General features: G+C 39.0%; 1 protein-coding gene across 3 annotated transcripts in view; it reads left to right on the top strand.

Annotated features, from left to right (window-relative positions):
* The window catches only part of AFF3 (ALF transcription elongation factor 3), a 586,201-nt gene that overhangs the window by 378,175 nt on the left and 190,481 nt on the right, over positions 1–17,545 (top strand). For all 3 annotated transcript variants that reach the window (XM_077133878.1, XM_077133880.1, XM_077133879.1), the window contains 2 exons: positions 4,159–4,239; positions 13,490–13,526. In XM_077133878.1, coding sequence (XP_076989993.1) covers positions 4,159–4,239; positions 13,490–13,526 — 118 coding nt within the window. The remainder of the gene's footprint in view (positions 1–4,158; positions 4,240–13,489; positions 13,527–17,545) is intronic.

Genomic DNA, 17,545 nt, shown 5'->3' with positions numbered 1-17,545 from the left:
CCAGGAGAAGAAAGTTTCAAGAATAAGTGAGCATTCAAGAAAAATCCAATGAACTAGACAATTAAAAGGTCTTTGTTAGAGCTGCATCAGTTGAAAAGTGGATAAGGTGGATAGTGAGTTCACAGGTATCCTTTTTATTCATCTTAATTATTCTTAAACTACATAAACATACATATACACAAATTAAATGTACTCTAATATGCATAGTTCATAACACAAAAACATCAAAATGATAAGTCAAAAAGTGAATGGGAGCTGAGAATGTTGAAACAGCTAATATCATTGCTTCTTTGAGAGAATTGGTTGTTCAGTGAAATAAAGAAATAAAGATGCTCGCCTTCCATGTGGAAGACCTGGGTTCAATTCACGGACCATACACCCTCCCCCTCCCCAAAAAAAGAAATAAAGAGTTGCTAAAGGAGGGACATAGGGCCAGGAAGGGTTGGGGCTTGAGATTGCTCATCAGTCTTGGGGGAAGGAGTCAATGGAGAAGGAGAGATTGAAGTTAGAGGAGACCAAGGGGATACTGATAGAACCAGACGCCCAAGAAGAGAGGAATACACAAGATTGAGGCATAGGTAGGACATCAGCCTGGGTCAGGGTGAAACACATCTCTTCCAGTCAGACCTGAGGGCACATATACCAACAGGTTTGTCCCTGCATTCAGACCTAATAAATAGTCTTTGTTTTCACACTGGCATAGAAAGCAAGATCACCTGTTGTGAGAGGTAAGAACCAAAGTAAGGCTCAAAGAGAGTGGCAAAGTGTGGAAATCACATCTGAGCCACTTGAAAGAAGGAAAAGATGGACACTCGCAAGGATTGTCCAAGGCACGCTAGTGCTGCGGACTTAGGGAATTCATTGTCTTAATTCTGTCACCACTAGTGTGCACAGTCGCCTTTTCCCAAGTGGACCAAACATAGGCTTGGAGGAGCCAGAATGAGGGTACGATCCCAAACTGGAGATTTGAGGGGGATTTGTAACAGACCTAAGCCTGTCCGAGTCCCATCGTGTGGGTGGCTCTTATGTAAGCCCAGCCAGAATGTCTTTTAGTTGGCTAATTTTAGGAGTTGGGTTTTAAGAGCGATGTGGTGTGCGAGTTTTACCTGAAGAGAAATAGGGCTTGGGTACCTCAAAGAGTGAGCCATTTCAGAACAGAGTGGGGAGAGCCATGATTCTCATTCTTAAAAGTCCAGAGATTAGAGATAAGACAAGGTTGTGGAGCCAAGTTCAGAAGAACAGGTCTAGAAGGTCTAGTGAAATGTTTGGCGTATCCACAAGCTCATCCTTAAAAGCTGTAGTGTGGGTGGGTGGGAGCCATTAGGCTGGTTTGAAGGGTTGAGTGGGCAGAGAGAAAGATGCCTCACAGATAGTACATCTTTAAGAAGATGAAAAAATGAGCTGAGAGTCCAAAAACACATGGCAAAAGCCTCAAAAGAGAAGGGGGATTTTCAGGAGGACAGGGAGCTAAGAGAATGTGGCATCTGCCCTCTGTGACAACTGTTTGTGAGATTGGATGGATAACAGGTGATGGCTGGCTGGCTGGGTGGTTGGATTGGACAGAAGGAAGGAAGGAAGAAAGAAACAGAAAGATTATAAGTATTGGGGATATAACTGGGGTTAGAGAAGAAAGAATTATAGTAGACACAGCCAGAACTGTGTTCCTAACTTTCAATCAGTAGCTACCCGGTTGAGCCCCAGTGTGTCTAAGGGAGGCATGGTACTGCCCATGTAAATCTTCTGTACAGTTTGTGCAGGGAGTGAGTGGGTGCTGAGGGCTGGGCCCTGCTTGCAATACCCACATCAGGAGGGCACAGTCTCTGCCCTAACATGTCACAGCTTGGTCGCCTCTTAAAACGTGTTGTTTTGCTCTTGAGTAAACTATGTTGAACACATTTTCACCTAAAAATGTCAGTTTTATTAAGGTGTTGATCTAAGAAGTATTTTTTAAGTACTGTTATTTATATTTTTGTGGAATTTTTATTTTGTTTGTTCCTGAGGAGAACACTCAGAAATAGTAGTTCATCCTTTTTGTTTTTCAGTAGCATCAGGCACAAAGTGCATACATATAAGCAATCTGATCTGTAGGTGGAATCAGCATAATTTACACAGTTAACAAGGACGTAGCGGGGTTGTATGTGCAAATCTGATGTCTGATCTTGAGCAATTGATTTGTGCATATCAATTTTGGCCTCTAAGGATCATAAACTCTAGATTGTGTAAGTCGGAAAATGATTTCTGAGGAAGCTGCTGGGTGGTGATTATTAGAGGGACACATGGAAGAGAAACGGATGCAGGGCACATCCTCCAGTCAACAAAGAAGGAAAAAAACAGTGGGTTTACGTGTTTGCAATAATAACTTTCTTCTACAAAAGACTCGAGGCCACTTACAGATTACCCTAGTCAGTAGTTAGAGCAAAGAGAGAAAAATCACAGACTCGGTCGATGAAAGAGTAGAGATGGCTCCGTGGGAGAGGCACGTTGTAGGAAAGGATAGGGTTAGGAAATGGGAGGCAAACCATTTGGCCCCATAGCCTTCTCAGCGCGGCAGCAGCAGCCTGGGTGAGCCCCGACACGTGCCTGGCCACAGCGGCCTCACGGGGGAGAGAGGCGACTTGGACCCACGGGCAAGGTCGCACACCTGTCTGACACAGACGTAAGGGTGCTGCTAACACCCTCCGCAGGAGGGACGCAGGGTACCGGCAGATATTTGGGGAGCAGACATGGGAGGAGAAGGGCCTTGGGGTCCCTGGGTCCTTCTTTGCTTTCCAGTGGGGGCACCTTGGTAATGCAGAGTGGAGAAAGGAGCACCTCGGACGTCCTTGCCCCTCGGCCCACCTGTGTCATGGTGGGGGAAAGACAATGTGGGGGCAGGAAGGCACCCACTGGGCGTCTACACTCCCCTCCCTCCACTCCCTGTGGATTCTGCACCGGCCGAGGGCCTGGGGTAGGAGATTTCTCCAAGGAAAGAAAGCACAAGACCCTCTTCAAGAAACTCTTTCCCCTCAAAAACCTGACAGAATCCCTTTTCGACACCCCCTCCCCCACCGAGAGGGAAGGAAAGGTCTTCACCTGAAGAGAGATGGTTCCTCACTTTTCTTAAAATGAACCAGCTCTTGCTTCTCTGCTTGCTTAGGTTTAGACGTGGAAGAAAACCAAGAAATGGGATTCAGAAGCTATTTATAAATCCCAGGTTGGCTAGAAATCAATTCAATTTAATTCCACAATCGTTTATTGAATGTCTCTCACAGAGGACGGAATGGAAAGAGAATGCTAGAAGTGGATAGAACAACCCTTCCTTCCTCCTTCACCACTCAATGGAGTGTGTCGAAAAAACAGGACAGATTACTACATGCTAAGCCAAATTTGTGCTCTTCATACCATGTCATGAAGTGACACCACTCTCTTTCTTTCTCTCATAACGTGATTTGTGTTTTTTCTTTCACTTCTCCATGTATATTTTTATGAAGACCAAAGTGACATATGGCGGTTATTAGAAACTCACTCTTTATTTCTACTAGAACTCTCCTAATAAAGAGTCTAAGCGTGGAAAGTACTTTGTGCATTTCTTCAGAACCACCCTTTGAATTTTGTGCTATCAAGTCTAAGAGATGCAACCTCCTTCGTATGGCATTTTCCATGGGATTTTTACCTCTGGGTTGTCCCTTTACTCAGGGGTTTAAATTAAGTGAAAATAGAACAGCTTTGTACATCTTATTAAGGAATAAAGGTTGGATTTGGTAACTTGTAAATTTGGGGGATGGGGTGGGAGATGGGAGTAGTCATGGGTAAAACTGGGAAGAGAAATCATAAAGTAGATTTCACATCCTGTAAATAAGCAAATCCCTAGGGATCCCTGTAGCCTTAGAGGCAAAGCTGTGGGTTGAGCAGTCAGGCAGCCTGGGTTCAAATTCCACCTCTGCCCATTTCAGATTTAGAGAGGTTAACGGCAGACCTGTCACATGGGTTCGGGTGAGGTTTTGCTGAGATAATGCACACAGAAGCACTTAGCACAATGCAAACATTCAATAAATCTTGGGTATTAAAAAATCCCTTTCCTTCCTTATTCCACATGACGTATGCTTACAGAGCTGTTTTATGTACTAACTTTAAATACTGTCTATATCACGATATTGTTATTCGCTCCTCCCCCTTTAGGAGATGACCTGGCTTCCACCACTTTCTGCTGTTCAAGCACCTGGGAAAGTGGAACCAAACAAATTTCCATTTCCGAATAAGGTGAGCTCTTGCATAACTCAGGAGGAATCTGCATTACTCATGCAGATGTTTTTGGTGGATGAATTTATCCTCGGTAGTCGTTTCCTCTATGAATATTCCTCCCAAGGCATATGGATCTAACCCTCAACAATTTGCAAGCATGTATTTATTCCTCAAAGGGGGGAATCTAGCTTATGGTCCTACTTCCCTGTGTGTCCACACTCTGCAAAGCATGATGCATTCTTTTATTGTCTTTAGATCTAAAAACTTAACCTCAAATATTATTTAAAGAAATACTGCTTCAAGTGAATTGATATTATTAGGAAAACTTGACAATGTGTATTTGTAGACTCTCACACAATTTTTTACATGAACTAGGCAATAATACTGATGTTTAAATTTGATTTTTCCCTACTCATACATGAGAGGTTTGCATTACTTAAAATTATCATGTGCTGGGCGGGCCGCGGTGGCTCAGCGGGCAAAGTGCTTGCCTGCTATGCCGGAGGACCTCGGTTCGATTCCCGGCCCCAGCCCATGTAACGAAAACGGAGAAACAAAATACAATAAAACAAGAAAATGTTTAAAAAATGTTTCCCTTTCTTCCTCTCTTCCTTCCTTCTATCCTTCCTTCCTTCTCTCTGTCTTTCCTTTAAAAAAAAAAAAAAAAAAAAAAAAAAAAAAAAATTATCATGTGCTAGTATGTAAAGATTATAGCTTATTCAAGTTTTGCTAAATGGCAGTATATAGAATTGATTTGGGGGGCTATTAGTAATTTTACTCTTTTGTTTTAATTATATGTGTTTTATTTTATATCTATGATGCTGTATAGCTATATATCTTATTAACATTTATGTACTTTTATGTGTAGACAAACATGCATACATATACTGTTATTTCCTAGATTCTAAATGTACACTCTTTAACATTTTAGCATTTGTCAAATCAAAATGTATCTTATAGTCACTTATACATTTAATATGGTAGTATATTTTGTTTTTTCCTGAGAAGCTATTATTAAATTAATGATGTCTCTTAAAATCAATGTCTTACAATTGAGGGTTTCTGGCCTTTAATTCCTCTCTGAGGTCTTTTTAAAAACTGAAAATATTTTCCAAGACTTTAAACGATTTCCATATTTTCTAAGAAAAATAACACAAATCACCCACAAAATATATTTGTTATACATGAGTGTACTAAGCTTTGTTTGATTTTTATACAACTAGCACAGTCACATAATCCTTATAAAATCAAATTATGCAAATGAAAGAGATAAAAATAAGAAAGACCCTGTACAGATTTTTTCCCCACCCAGAGTTTATCATCAAGAGCTTAGTATTCATTATTCAGTCATTTTTCCTGTGCAATTATATGTTGAGATATACATATGTAATTTTTTAAACTGTGAATGGTATCCTGAAGATATTTTTCTGAGTTGGTTTGCTTTAACAAAGTGTAGTAGACATCCTTCCCAGTGAATATATATATTTTCTTCCTCTCTCTGTTTTTTTCATTCCTTGGGTAATCTCAGCTAACTCGTTGCTTTAAATACTTTCTGTATGCTGAGCTGATGCCTTCTAAATCTGTTAATCTCTAGCCCATTCCCTCTCTCCCAAACTCCATACCTATATTTCTAATTATTTAATCAACCTCTCCTCTTGGGTCTCTAACAAATACCTTAAGCTTGATGTATTTAAAACTGAACATTTGTGTCCCACCCCCACCCCATTAACTTTCTTCTATCCCAGGGTTCTCCAGTAAGTGACACTTCATTTTGCAGTTGGCTCAGGCCAAAAGCCTTGAAGCACCCTCTACTCTTCTCTTTCTTAAATTCCACACGTCTGATGCATCCTCAAATCATGTTTACATATTTTCAGGATAGATCCTGAATCCAGACAGCTCTCCCCACCTTCACTGCCACCATTTTGGTCAAAACCACCATCACCTCTTGCATTGTTATTGCAATATCGTCCTATCTGCTCTTCACACTTGCTGCATCTACTGCCCTAATTCAAACAGCCATCCGGCCAACTTGGACAATTACAGCAGCTCTCCAGCCACTCACCTCTGCCAATGCACTGTCTGTTCTCCGCACAATAGCCTCTGCAGTACTTTGAAATGCAAAACAGATCTTGTCACTCTTGTATTCAGAACTTTCCAGTTGTTTTGAATATAATTCCACAACTTGCCACACTTAGAATAAAATGAAAAATATTTGCAATTTTTGTGAATAAAATGCAAAATCTTCACAATCTTTGTACATAATTTGGCCAAAATAATGGCTTGACCCAAAATATAATCAAATTAGCATTTTTGTAATATAAGTACACCCATAGTATAAGTACAATTTCTGATGTAATTGGGCACATACCAAAGCATGTTTGGTTATGACTTTTCCAAAAGGGAAATTTGTTTTGTTTTTAGTGCAGATACTTAAGTTTAAGCAATAACTTAACTCCTGAGGTGAAATTGAGACCTTAAACCATTAGCATGAAAAAAAAAAACATTTTTCAACATAGAAATAAAAGTTAGAAATATCTTATTTTTCACACAAAAAGATGCATTATTAGGTGTTATATACAGCACACAATTTCAAATTTAATTTTTTTTAAGAAAGAATAAATGATTTTATAAAGGGTAGGAATATTGCATGGTTTAATAACACCTTTCTTTCAAAAAACTTACAATAAATACTGTTAATGTAATTTGTGCATAGGAAATAAGGTGGAATGCGTTTTCTTTCTCTGCTGTAACAAACTACCACAAACTTAGTGACCTAATGTAACACAAACTTGTTACTTACCTCGTGGAGGTCAGAAATCTGAAATCACTTTGGCTGAGCTGATGTGAGTGTGTGGACACGCCTGCAGTCCTGGCCTCTGACTTGCATCCTTGGCCCTCGGCTTCGTCCTCACAGCTCCTCCTCTGCTCTCTCTTCCCACATAAAAGCCCTTGTGATTAGATTGGGCCCCACCAGGCAATCCAGGACAGCAGCCCATCTCGAGGTCCTTAGACTGACATTGCAGAGTCCCTTTTGCCACGTAGGGTAACAGGGGCGTGTCCCAGGATTTGGACCCAGACATCTTTGGGGCCTCGTCCTTCTGCCCCCACAAAGGCTGCTGCTCATTTTCACCTATATCTCAGGTAATTAGTATCCTGACAGCCAGAGACTTGCAGTTCATTAAGCAGACTGTTAATATTTTGGACTAACACTACTGCTAACGTGTAGGAGCTAGAACTGGTTATGGAACTTGAGGAGCAAAATCTCCACAACGGTTAATAAATAACGAAATTAAGCCCTTATTAAGATTAAGGGGGCAATTCGATCTCACAAGGAAAGTCGATTTAACTGCATTCTGAGTTACCAGGATCCAGAATTAATTAGCTAAATACTTCCGAGAATTTTCCCCATTTTGTCCGAGTATTGAAGGGCATAATATATAATAAAGTCAATTGAAGGATGAAAGAGATGCGTATTTTTTTTCTGTTCTCCGAGAACTTAATTTGGAATCAGTTTCCTAGACAAACACTACCAGACATTTCTGCTTCATCTTCACATCTCAAAAGTAATTGAATTTGAACACTTCCAGGAAGATGGTCGACTAGAATAACTCAAAATCAGCCCTGCTCCATGGAAAAGTTAGAGGAGGGACAGGAGGGTGACTGAGGTGGCGATTCGGGAGTGCAGCTGACCTGGGAGAGCCTTCTGCACCCCATGAGGCAGCCCTGGTTGCAGAGGCCGAGGAACCGAGAGGCAGAAAGCTGGAGCCTGGCACAGGGGCACAGAACTGTGGAGCCCACGGGAGTGCATGGAATGGAGCCCGAGACTGGGAGCAGTCCTAGAACTGCGCATGTGCACAGCCCTCAGTCTCACTTCCCAGCTCTGAGAAAGTGCTGACCTGCGCAGCCGTCACATCTGCCCCCAATGCACAATGGCATAACACCGACCTGCTGCGACAGCTCTGTGCGTGCACACAAAGGGCCCCATGCCTTAGACCAGTGCACACCAGGGCTATGCCCCCCAGACCGGTGCACCCACACAGCTATATCCTTCCTGGCCACTGGGCGCCCCCGTTCACAAGCATCAGTGTAAGATCCCCAACCTACACCTTTACCTACCCTGAAACAAATCACCATACTGAGTGCCCACCCTGTGCCCCGCTCCCTGCTGTACAACCATCCCACAAACACAAGGCCTGAGACAACTGAAAGAAATCAACTCCCAAAGTAAATTAATCAAGATATTTACATGCCACGAAGACAGCAGAAGATCACTAAGCATATCACAATGCAGACAGACATAGCCTTGCCTAATGACCAAATTAAAACACCAGAGGAGACAAAGACATTAGAACAACTAATCAAAGATGTTCATACAACTCTACTTAATAAAATAAGTAGGATAGCAAATGACATAAGGGAGATCAAGAAGACAGTAGACTAGCATAAAGAGGAATTTGAAAGAATAAATAGAAAAAATAGCAGAAATCACAGAGATTAAAGACTCTGTTGACCAAATAAAAAACATTTGGCGCACAACACCACAGAGACAGAAGAAAGAATAAATGGTATAGAGGACAGGGTAACAGACTTCAGAGACTCAAAACAACAAATGGCAAAAATGTTGGAAAAATTTGAATGGGAACCCAGGGAAATAATAGACACAACAAAGCGCACAAATATAAGAATCATTGAAATTCCAGAAGGAGAAGAGAGGAGTGAAGGGCTAGGAAGAGTAGTTGAGGATATAATTGGGGAAACTTCCCAACCCTCAGGAAAGACATAAATATACAAGTCAAAGACGCCCAAAGAACTCCAAACAGAATAAATCTAAATAGGCCTTCCCTAAGGCACATACTAATCAGTCTGTCAAATGTTGAAGAGAAGCAGAAAATCCTGAAAGCGGCAAGAGAAAAACAATCTACTACATACAAGGGAAATAAAATAAGACGGAGTTCAAACTACTCAACTAGCATCCTGGAGGTGAAGGCAGTGGTATGATATATTCAGGATCCTGAAAGAGAAAGACTTCCAGCCAAGAATTCTGTACCCAGCCTAATTGTCCTTCAAAATTGAGGGAGAGATTAAAGTTTTCACAGACAATGAAGTCCTGAAAGAATTTGTCAACAAGAGACTGGCCCTCCAAGAAATGCTAAAAGGATTGCCAGCTGAAAAAAAAAGGCAGGTGAGGGAGGTCTGGAGGAGGGCACAGAATTGAAGAGTACCACTAAGGGTAATTTAAAGACTACAAAGAGAAAATAGGAAAAGAATATATAGATCTGACAATTAAAAAAAAAAAGATAAGATGGTGGAATCAAGAAATGCATTTGCAGTAATAATTTTGAATAGCAGACTAAATTTACCAATCAAAAGATACAGATTGGCAGAATGGATTAAGAAACATAACCCAGCTATATGCTACTTACAAGAGACTCATCTTAGACACAAGGATTCAAATAGATTGAAAGTGAAAGAATGGGAAAAGATTTTCCACACAAGTTGTAACTGAAAGAAAGCAGGAGTAGCTATACTAATATCAGACAAAGTAGACTTTAAATGTAAAGACATCATAAGAGACAAAGAAGGACACTGTATATCAGTTAAAGGATCAGTTCACCAAGCAGATATAACAATCATGAATGTTTATACTCCCAACCGTGGAGCTCCAAAGTACATGATACAGACAAAACTGTTGTCAAAACTGAAGGGAGTAATAGATGTTTCAACAATAATAGTAGGAGACCTTAATACACCACTGTCCTCTATAGATAAAACAACCAGACAGAAGATCAACAAGGAAATAGAGAAGTTAACCTGATAAATGAATTAGACCTAACAGACATATATGGGTCATTTCACCCCAAAGCACAGGTTATACATTCTTTTCTAGTGATCATGGAATATTCTCAAAGAGAGATCATATGCTGGGGCACAAAACAGGTCTTTATAAATTTTAAAATATTGAAATTATTCAAAGTGCTTTCTCTGATCACAGTGGGATGAAGCTGGATCTCTGTCCTGTAACCACTTGTTGAAGAGGGCTTTGAAAACGATTGCTTTTTCATGTCTTTGCTTTGTATATATGTTATGCTATACAATTTAAAAAGTTAAAAAATAAAAGTCATTGAATTTGTTAAAGAAAAAGAGGCAAGAGTCCTTTAAATTGGTTGCCATTATCAGGTATTTCAACCTAGAGAAGAAAATAAATTTGCTTTGCCCTGTGTATTAGTTAGGGTTCTTTAGAGAAACAGAATCAACAGGGAACACTCACAAGTATAAAATCCATAAAAGTGTCTCATGTAACCGTGGGAACATAGAGTTCAAAATCTGTAGAGCAGGCTGTGAAGCTGACAATTCCGATGGAGGGTCTGGATGAACTCCACAAGAGAGGCTCGCCAGCCGAATTCTGAATCCTGCTTAAAAGGCTTCCAGTGATTAGATTAAGCAGCATCCATTAAAGAAGACATTCCCCTTGGCTGATTACAAATGAAATCAGCTGTGAATGCAACTGATGTGATCATGATTTAATTCTATGAAATGTCCTCATTGCAACAGACAGGCCAGCACTTGCCCAACCAGACAAACAGGTACCACCACCTGGCCAAGTTGACACATGAACCTGTCTGTGACACCCTGTTTCCTTAATTTCTGCAGCAATCTCTTAAATTGTGAAATGCAAATTAAGAACTCAAAATAATAGAATTGTTTTCATCCTCAGAAAGCATATGTCCAAATCTGAAGGCATTTCATATGGTAACAGATGCTGAATCTGGTGGGATCAGACCTGGTCTGAAATTGTTCTTGCTAGTTGATTTTAAAGCATCATGCAGGAGAATTCTAGCATCATTGCAGAAATGAGAATCTTATCACCTTTCTCTTTATATACTAGAGCGAGAATGAAAGCCAGCAAGTGTGAAAGTACTTTGAACTAGGAAAGCTTATTCCATATTTCCTTCTTGGATTTCTAGCATGCCTCAAAAATTACCAAAATATGTTTTGACTAAAACTCCATGTTTTCTCAAAGCAAACATTTAAATTAATTGTAAATTATGTTTTTCAACTTTTTTGAGCTTTATAGATAGATTAAGAACGAGAAGAAAGTGATTAGAGGGGGCGAAGAGAAACTCAGACAAATCAGATGGTTCTCTTTTGTCTTTCAATTAGCTTTACTTGGGGTTCTGAAAATAAGAGCAGATATATTTTCATATCCCATAGTCCCATAGTCCAGGCGACTGATAGACAAACAACGAGGGGCATGAGTGGGACGGTCCTCAAGTTGTCGCAAAAGCCATTATTAAATAATGCCCTCAGTATAAATATGGTCCTCCATCAGAAACATGGCTTAAAATTTGTGTATTTCATTGACCTAAGATGCATGGTTTTTTACATTTAAGGTCCCTGAAATCAGGGTTTGTTTTACAGCTCCTCACCACTTACAGTAAATTGAAAGCACTTTTCTTACATAGTAGTGCATGAGATAATGTGGCCTCTGAAGATTTTAATGCCATGTTACACTTGATGAAATGTAGTATTTATTATGACATTTCATTGAAGGACTTTCGGGAGCCTGTTTTTTCCTGCCTTCAGCAAAAAGCTTTATATGAACTTTACTTCTCAGCTAAGTACCACATTTAGAGGAGTTTTAGATTCCCCCGGGCCTAAGAATTTTATTTTTAAAGTTGGAGAAGAATAAGTATATGTTTGTAGATGTTATTAGAAGGAACCAGGGGTGGTCCCCTGTTTGAAGAATGAGCTTAATTTTGAAAAATTTCAATTGCCATTCTTGTCCATTTGATGAGGACTGAATCTTCACCTGTCCAGCACAGGATGCCTTTAGCTGGACAAAATCCACGGATGGCACAAAGTAGGTCAATAGGTGGAACTCAGCATTTCAGTAGGTGGGACTCAGCATTTTTAATGGATTAAAGCTAAAACTAATTTAGAGTAACAGTGAACCCTATTGTAAATGATGGGGTATGGTTAATAGTACAATTATAAAAATATTCTTCCATGAATTATAACAAATAAACCCCACTAATGGAAAACATTAATAACAGGGTGGTATGTGGGACCTCCATATTTTGTGCATGATGTTTCTACAGATCTTCTCTAATAAAAAAACTTCTCTAATAAAAAAAGTAGAAGGAAAAAAATTAGATTGCGATATAAAACTCTGAAATATTTTAAAAGGAAGGAAAACACACCTGTGTACTTGGGACATTTAACTGTGGATGAGTACTTGGTAACAACATTTAGGCCAAAATAATTTTTGAAGATTATACTTTTAGTTCATCATTTTGGGGATAATATTCATCTCATATACTGTTTTAAAAAACTGAGTCTCAGAGGTTAGAATTGAGCTTATTCTTTTCCTTCAGGTGAGTAGCTCATTATTAGCAACACAGGGCAAAGTGTTTTATGCTTAACAGAGTGGGAATCCCTCCCTTTCCTGCCCCAGTTTCTCCACCCATCCCCTGCCTGGCAGATTGCCTCATTTCAAATTATTCTACTGGAATTCCCTTTTTTAAAAGACATTATTACATGAACTTGGACATGCCACAAGTCACATTAAAGTCCCCCTTTCCCATAGCAGCTATACTCCGTGAAGCAAATATATGGTAAAAAATATTAAGCAGTTAATTCCATTCCCCTGGACTTTTTTTCTACTCACAGAAGCCAGTTTTGCTGGATCTCATGTATTGGCACTTATTTTTTTATATACCTATGATTTCAATTAATTCATTCTTTTATAAATCTTACTTATATTTCATATTAAATGGAAATTTTGGAAAGCAAGAGGATGTGAATTCTCAAGACAATCTTTAGTATTGTATTTTGCTTTGAAATACAACGAAAATCGTCCTCAAGCTCTGCTTACCTGAACAATAACCCCACTCCAAATACTCCATCTCCAGGAAATGGAAACCTATAATATTTTTTCCGTCTTCCAATTTGAGACTGACAACAGTTCTTCAATGGAGTGTCCCTGATGGGTGGTTGCCACTTTCGTCTGTAGAAAGATGATGGGAGTCAAAGTGTATTCAGAGGAAAGTAGGTTAGATTGGAAGTCAATAATATGAAATAGAAGTGGTTGTAATCTCTATTCCCAGAACGGCTCAGCAAACACATTTCTGAAAATGTTTCTTAATTCGATAGCAGGTAGAGATTATCATGAGCAATTACGTTCTGAGTGACTAGTAATATGCCCCATGTTCATTCTGGGTTTTGAAAGTAGAATCAGAAAATTAATTGATATTTCTTGTTCTTTTAGGACTCCCAGCTTGTTTCCTCCGGACACAATAATCCAAGTAAGTAAGGCTTCTTTTTCAGCTGCATATGGAGGGGAGAGGGAGAGGATACCCATGTACAAGATGGTAGATTAAAGAGAAATACACTAAAAAACAAAATCAAGCAGGAAACAAGGGCCATTTATTCAAGTCCTGTCCAAATGGATTAGCTCCATGGTGTCTTTAAATGCTCATTTATCTTTATTCAAGGAAAGGAGGCCCAGACATAGAATGATAAATTCAAAAGTAATCCCAGAAGGGGAGAATAGCATGTGATGTTAGAGTTGGTCCCTAGTAAAGGTGGAGGGAAAAAAATTAAGGCAACTAATGAGTTATCTAAATTAAAATGAGAAACCAAAGAAAACTTATCAAAAGACCTTAAAATAAATGGCCTTCGAATCCAAGAGGAAAATCCCCACCCTGCTGGATATGTCTGTCCTCTTCTAGCAAAAGACAAATACTGAAATAGAAGTTTCCTTATTGAATACAGCAGCTAAAAAGGCATGTGGGCTTTGTCATCAAACAGGATCTTATCCTGTGAAGCAGTGTTTCAATTTGCTTCTTTGGCTCTACTGATGGGTATCAATGCTGTTTGGGTAGTAAAAATGTCCGTGTCATGAAAGCCCACCCACAAAGACGGGGTTTTGTTGGTTTCATGACCAGACAGTGAGCTGAAAGTGCTCCGTGCCAATTACAAAGCTGTGTTTGAAGATGAAAATCATTCTGAACAAGTGGATATGTCTTCAGAACTGAGTGCCCACCCACTGGGCATCTGTGTGGGCAGGAGAATTGGGTGGAAAAGATATCAGAGCAAACGTGTTGCGAAGCCACATCTTTTAATGCACAGCTAGAGAAAGGCCAGTGTAGGCAGATGTTACCCTCAGGAAGCACAGGCAGTGCCACCCAATTATCCCACCCTCTCTGGGGATTTCTGGAAGCACAGGTGCCAGCGAACTGCCAAAGGACTTGAAATCTTAAGGAAATAATAAATTCAGTAATAAGAAAAGGAATCCGAAGAAATACAGGTTAAGCCTGCAAGGTGTGCAGGCTTCATCAACGTGTGAAGAGTTCCTGTTGCTTTCCCCACCGTGTTCCTCCATTTTAATTTTAACAGTTCAGGGTAGGGGAAGGATTTGGTAAATGAATAAATGCACCTTCTCTCAGCTTGGAGTTGATGACAGAAGAAAGAGCAGAGGAAAGTGTTGTTGCACCTACTGTGGGTCAGCACATTGATTTATGCTACTTTATGGAATCCTCGCAATAGTTGTATGAGGTAACACTAGTCCCAATTTTACACACGAAGAAAATGAGATTATGAGGTTGAGTAACTAGTGTAAGATCACATGGCTAAAAATTGACAGCTTGAATTCAATTCAGGGATCTCTGTCCCAAAGGCAACAGGCTTCCCATTCCAATACCTTGATCTCCAAGAAGGTTGAGTCTTTCACTTTGCGGAGAAATTGAGAATCAAGATACCGTGACTTTTGCATGCGTCTGACACATTTTCATTGCTTGTTATAAGATTCACATGTTTATATGCAATTTAGAATAGATAAAAGTAGGCCATCTTCTAAAAAAAATGTTAAGTATCACCAGCCTTGCGTGATGCAGAAGCCTCTGGCGTTTCATTGTCTCGGGAAAAAAACAGCTGGATTTCACTCTTTGGGGGAAAGGGAATTTTTAAAAAAAATTTTTCAAATAAATCGTCTCCCAAAAAGCTAAACACAGAAATAAAGAGATAATATCACTGTTTTAAAATATGAACCTCTTCTTAGATGATAGCGTATTTGAAATATTAGGAGAGCTCATCCCACCAGCATTTCCCATGCTAGTTTGGAAATCATTAAGCCATGACTCAAGTATATATGTACGAAATAGGGAAAGACTGAACTTCAGAAAAACCAAACATAATCCCTTGCATGTGTACTTATTAGCATGTATGTGGCTTGGTTGATTAAACCGCAGTACTTTGGATAAGTACTTTTTTTCTTCTTGAAATTGTAAAAACTATGTTATATAGATATTAAGGAGGAAAATTGCAAAAATTTAACAGAAAATGATTCCCAGTTCAAACTTTTAAAAGGTAGATGCCTTAGTTTGCTGAATTCTTGATCAATTTAATTTAATATTATGAAGGGAAGCTTATTAAGCATTGATAGGTTTAAATATTAAAATAGAAGATGTTTACCTACAGTTTTTAAAAGTTAGGGTGCTTCCTGTTGAGGGTGGCAGGCTGAGCATATATATTCCTCCTCCTCCCTTCAGGATCCATATTTTAAAAACTATAAAGCTATACTTACAGAAATGAATCCTTAAGAGTGCTGAAAACAAGAAGGGACTGATCAGCAGACTAGCAATTTGGTTGAAATCCTGGAAAACAGAAAGAAAATAGTACCCTGCTTTTAAATAATCCTAAGTAGGATGGTCATGACCCAGGAAAAAAAAAGAAAAAGAAACAAATGGAAAAATGATTTAATGGTGATTGGATCTGCCCTAGTGAGGTCCAGGAGAGACTACAGATTTTCACTTGACCCTAAAAGAGAACAGAAGTGGATTGCCAGCAGTGTTAGAATGAATACCTGAGCCATTCTCCCACCCATTACCCCTCCACTTCCTTCCTAGCTGGTTCTCATACCGAGCTTTTAGTCTGGTTTGCCTCCACACCAAAAACCACAGTAAGAAAATAAACAATAGACTGAAACACCTAGATGGGAACTGGAACCCAAGAAGGAAGCAAATTAGATACTAAGATAATACCTGACTTTAAAAATAGACATGTGATGAGTGTTGAAAGAAGAATCACCTTTCCTCAAGAAGGAGATAAAAATGTTATACACCCAGAATAAAGTGCTTTCTCTTTTTGTTGAGGAAGGAGGTGTTTCTCAGTCCACCTGGAGGCTTCTCTTCCCTTGAACTCTAAATGAATCCTTCCTGTCAGCATGCCTTGTCCACTTACAGACAGCCCAAAATCAGTCCTTCCCTACAAGGGTGGGGCATGTTAGTAAAATGGATTGATATAATAATACAGGAACTCCACACCAGTTGCCTTTTTTAACTAGCCTGTTATTATTCAAGAATATTGATATATACCCAATTAACACCAAAGAGAAGCACTGACCCCAAAAGAAATCTAGCTAATCCAAGGAATGGAATCAAAATTGAAGTGTAAGTGCTGTCTGCAGAAAGATTTGGAATTATTTGTTAGAAAAAAGATAAAGAAAATTAGTATGAAAAAAATGAGTAATTACAGAACAGTGAGCACTTGGGGATTTGAAATAAAACAGACAAAATAAAAAATACAATATATAGAATGAATAATAGCTGAAGTTTGGGACTTGGAAGATGACATTGAATGTATTTTTTTCTGAATGTAAAGCAAAGGACAAATATGGAAAATATGAAAGAAAGTTAAGATATACGAAAAATCAGTCATGCAGGGGGTTAAAAATTCAGCTAATAGGAATACCGAAAAAGAGTTAATGACGGAAATGGAGAGGAAGAAATAATAATAGAAGTAAATAGATGTGCATGATAAGTGAGCAGCACTCAGTTAAAAACACTTATATATGGAAATAAGGGATCATGTGGAAGAACAAGGAAAAACAATGGGCATTAGAGAATTCATGTATTGGAATTATCAACTCCAGAAAACAAAATAAGACCATAATTTATTTCTAGCTATAAAAGAGACATTTGAAAATATGGTAAAGAGCAAGAAAATTTAAAGAATTACTAAACAGAACATTTAGAAATAAAAATAATACTAGAAATGAAAATTTCCATGGATAGGTTTAACAGAAGATTAGACAAAGCTAAAGAAAGAATGAATGGTTTTGAAAAACAAATTGAAGAAATTATCTAGAATATAGCCTAGAGAGTTATAGAAATGTAAATTATGAAATTAAAAACATGAGGGGTAAAGTGAAAAAGTCTAAGATATATTGAGCTAGAATTCCAGAGAAAGATGAGAGATAAAGGAGGACAGAACAATTAAAGAAGATAATGGCGAAGACTTTTCCAGAATTGAAAGACACCAACCC

Source organism: Tamandua tetradactyla, chromosome 17 (genome assembly GCF_023851605.1).
Source record: "Tamandua tetradactyla isolate mTamTet1 chromosome 17, mTamTet1.pri, whole genome shotgun sequence".
Classification (NCBI taxonomy): Eukaryota; Metazoa; Chordata; class Mammalia; order Pilosa; family Myrmecophagidae; genus Tamandua; species Tamandua tetradactyla.
Note: the sequence above shows the minus strand (reverse complement) of the source record. Positions and strands in the feature narration are given on the sequence as shown.